Source organism: Nicotiana tabacum, chromosome 13 (genome assembly GCF_000715075.1).
Source record: "Nicotiana tabacum cultivar K326 chromosome 13, ASM71507v2, whole genome shotgun sequence".
Taxonomy (NCBI): domain Eukaryota; kingdom Viridiplantae; phylum Streptophyta; class Magnoliopsida; order Solanales; family Solanaceae; genus Nicotiana; species Nicotiana tabacum.
In genome coordinates this window covers 122,921,119-122,923,830 of record NC_134092.1, presented here as the reverse complement: position 1 = coordinate 122,923,830, position 2,712 = coordinate 122,921,119, and the positions used below count along the sequence as shown (strand labels likewise).

General features: G+C 31.1%; 1 protein-coding gene across 1 annotated transcript; it reads right to left on the bottom strand.

Moving 5' to 3' along the window:
- Positions 1–1,359: 1,359 nt before the first annotated feature.
- LOC107778382 (histone H2B-like) lies at positions 1,360–2,066 on the bottom strand. The gene has a single exon (XM_016598633.2). The coding sequence runs from the start codon at positions 1,975–1,977 to the stop codon at positions 1,549–1,551; it is 429 nt and encodes a 142-aa protein (XP_016454119.1). The 5' UTR covers positions 1,978–2,066; the 3' UTR covers positions 1,360–1,548.
- Between the last annotated feature and the right edge of the window lie 646 nt (positions 2,067–2,712).

Below are 2,712 nucleotides of genomic sequence, written 5' to 3'. Positions count from 1 at the left end.
AGTTTCAATCATAACTCTAAACTTAAAATTTAATATAATATTGTATTATAATTATATTAGTATTGTATCAGATATTATTTTAGGTATTATTGTATTAGATACAAGTAACATACAATTTAATGCAATTGTGATGCAATTCTAAAATAATTGTGATGCATTTATCATACAATTCCTGCAACTTCGTTTTCTTCGAGTTTCAATATAATTTTTTACGTAAAACCAACTCTAAACTTAACCAGTTTCCCTCAAAATTGAGATATAAACTACAAGATATATTTTTCATCGTTTGCAAGAATACTCAATCCAAACAAATCACGAATTCGTAAATTTCAAATATTGAATTCAAAGTTTCGAAAGTTTTTAATGGATATCGATGGAGTACCCTTTGCTGCTACAATTTTAGAGACAAAATTTTCTCCATTTTCATTTATATTTTGAGGGAAGTACAGATTTTGGATGATAAGTATGAGGGAGGGATGTGAAATCTTTTGAAAAATAAATGAAATTCAAATTTTTAGGAAGGGGTTGGTGAAGGAGAGAGAATGAGATGTTAAATTTAAGGAATTTATTATTATTATTTTTTTATTTATGATTTTGTACATAAATGATAAATATAGATATAGAATATAATTAAGTAAGAACCTAAGTAAAAGAGGTAAATAAATTTTTATTATAGTATAGCTAGGTAAATATTCATATTTTCAATAACTCGCTATAGTGAATAAAATTCCACTTGGACCAGGCCCACCAAACCTAGTGTCAAAAATCCAGTCCAAACAAGCTCATATATCAGACCTTGTTAATTCTGTCATTTATCTTGTTTAATTTTTACAATAATTTCGTTATACGCTGTTAGTGCCTATTCATTTAATTAAGGGATTTTAGCATCCACGTTTATAATGTATAAGTGTGAGCCGTTTAATATTATATTCTGACTTTCTTGTCCCGCGTCGATCCAATCTCGGAAGCATAAATCTTATCATACGTTAGGAGTGCAAAATCAAAGAACTCTAATTTAGTGAGTTTGTTAGCACGATATAAAAATAGTTTATTGGCTTTACGATACAAAGAGTAACATTAAACGATCTTAATAATGTAACAAAATAATTTTGTGACTTTACTAATAGAGGTAAAGTTCAATGACTACAACCCATTAAAGTAAATTAAACATTATAGTCAATTAATCAAAAGTCGCCACCCCTACTATTTCCTGTAGAAGGAACGAATAATTATGGGATAAGTGAAATTAAGGAAGCTGATTAAGATAACAGATAGAGATAGTGTAATTAACATATCTATCATCATTAGATTTTCAAAATTCCAATTTTCAAATCTAAAAAAAATAAACCCGAAAAGAGATAATGGTAAATGCCGTTTCCCTTACTTTCACATTTCACATTAACACATGGGAAAATTGTTACAGATACAGAACGGTAAAATATTACACCAAATACTAACCATTTTTTCTTCTTTACATCACCAGACTCTAATTGACCTCATAAACGCAACAGAAACCAAAAGGAAAAAACAGCAAAAAACTATCAAATTTCAAGAGCTAGTGAATTTGGTAACAGCTTTAGTACCCTCAGAAACAGCATGCTTAGCCAATTCACCGGGAAGAACCAATCGGACGGCAGTCTGAATTTCCCGTGAAGTAATTGTCGGCTTCTTATTGTACCTAGCAAGTCTAGAAGATTCCTGAGCAAGCTTCTCAAATATATCATTAATAAAACTGTTCATGATACCCATGGCTTTGCTTGAAATTCCGATATCAGGGTGAACCTGTTTCAGCACCTTGAAAATGTAGATCTTGTAAGTCTCAATTGACTTTTTTGATCTCTTCTTCTTCTTATCTCCGGCGGCAGCAGCGCCGTCCTTCGGGAGCTTTTTGCCGGCCTTTGATGATTTCTCGGCGGCGGGGGTTTTTTCGGCAGCTGGTTTTTTATCTGCGGGTTTTTTCTCTGCCTTTGGTGCCATTTTGAGGGGATAAAGAAGATTTTGAGTAATATAAGAGGAGATTAGCAGAGTTTGTAGAAAATCGGGGGGATTTTAAGTTCGAATAGTGTGAAGGGAGTGGGGTAAAGAGTTTTGCTTATATAAGAAGTTGAGGCGAGCTGTTGATTGGTTACTTTGGGATGACGCGGATCGTGAGTTTCAGCCGTTTGATGTTTTAGTCAATCAACGGTGTAGAATGAAGGATGACTTGGATTGAATTAATCTCCCCCATACTTTGGAGAAAAACAGGATTTTTTTTTTGTCGATAGTAAAACAAGATCTCTGTCCTACTTTTTTCTTTCTTTTTTTTTTCTCCAAATATATACCTTATGTATTTTAAAATAAAATATTCACGCTCCAATGCTATTAAAATTCTTATATAAATATATATTAGTTAGAATATTTTCACTACTTTAAGTTCTTTTTTCCCTTTTTGGTTAAACCGAATATAAGGGTGTTCGAAGAGAAATTAAAACTAAATCAAATCGGCTTTTGGTATTAAACAAGTAAAAATCCGAACCAAATCAATATATAAATATATTTTTTATTTATAGATAATATAAAATATATATAGTTTGTGTGTTAGTTGTCAGTTTAGCATGATCTATGATCCTTTCTTGAGATGTAATATTTGTTTTATTTAGTAAAATTTATGATATCTGATTATCACTAACAAGACTAATTCGAATTTGTGTTACGTAGAGCAGACTAAAAGGG

Bases quoted from the DNA above. Each gene is read 5' to 3' on its own strand.
- LOC107778382 (XM_016598633.2), bottom strand. From the start codon at position 1,977: ATGGCACCAAAGGCAGAGAAAAAACCCGCAGATAAAAAACCAGCTGCC.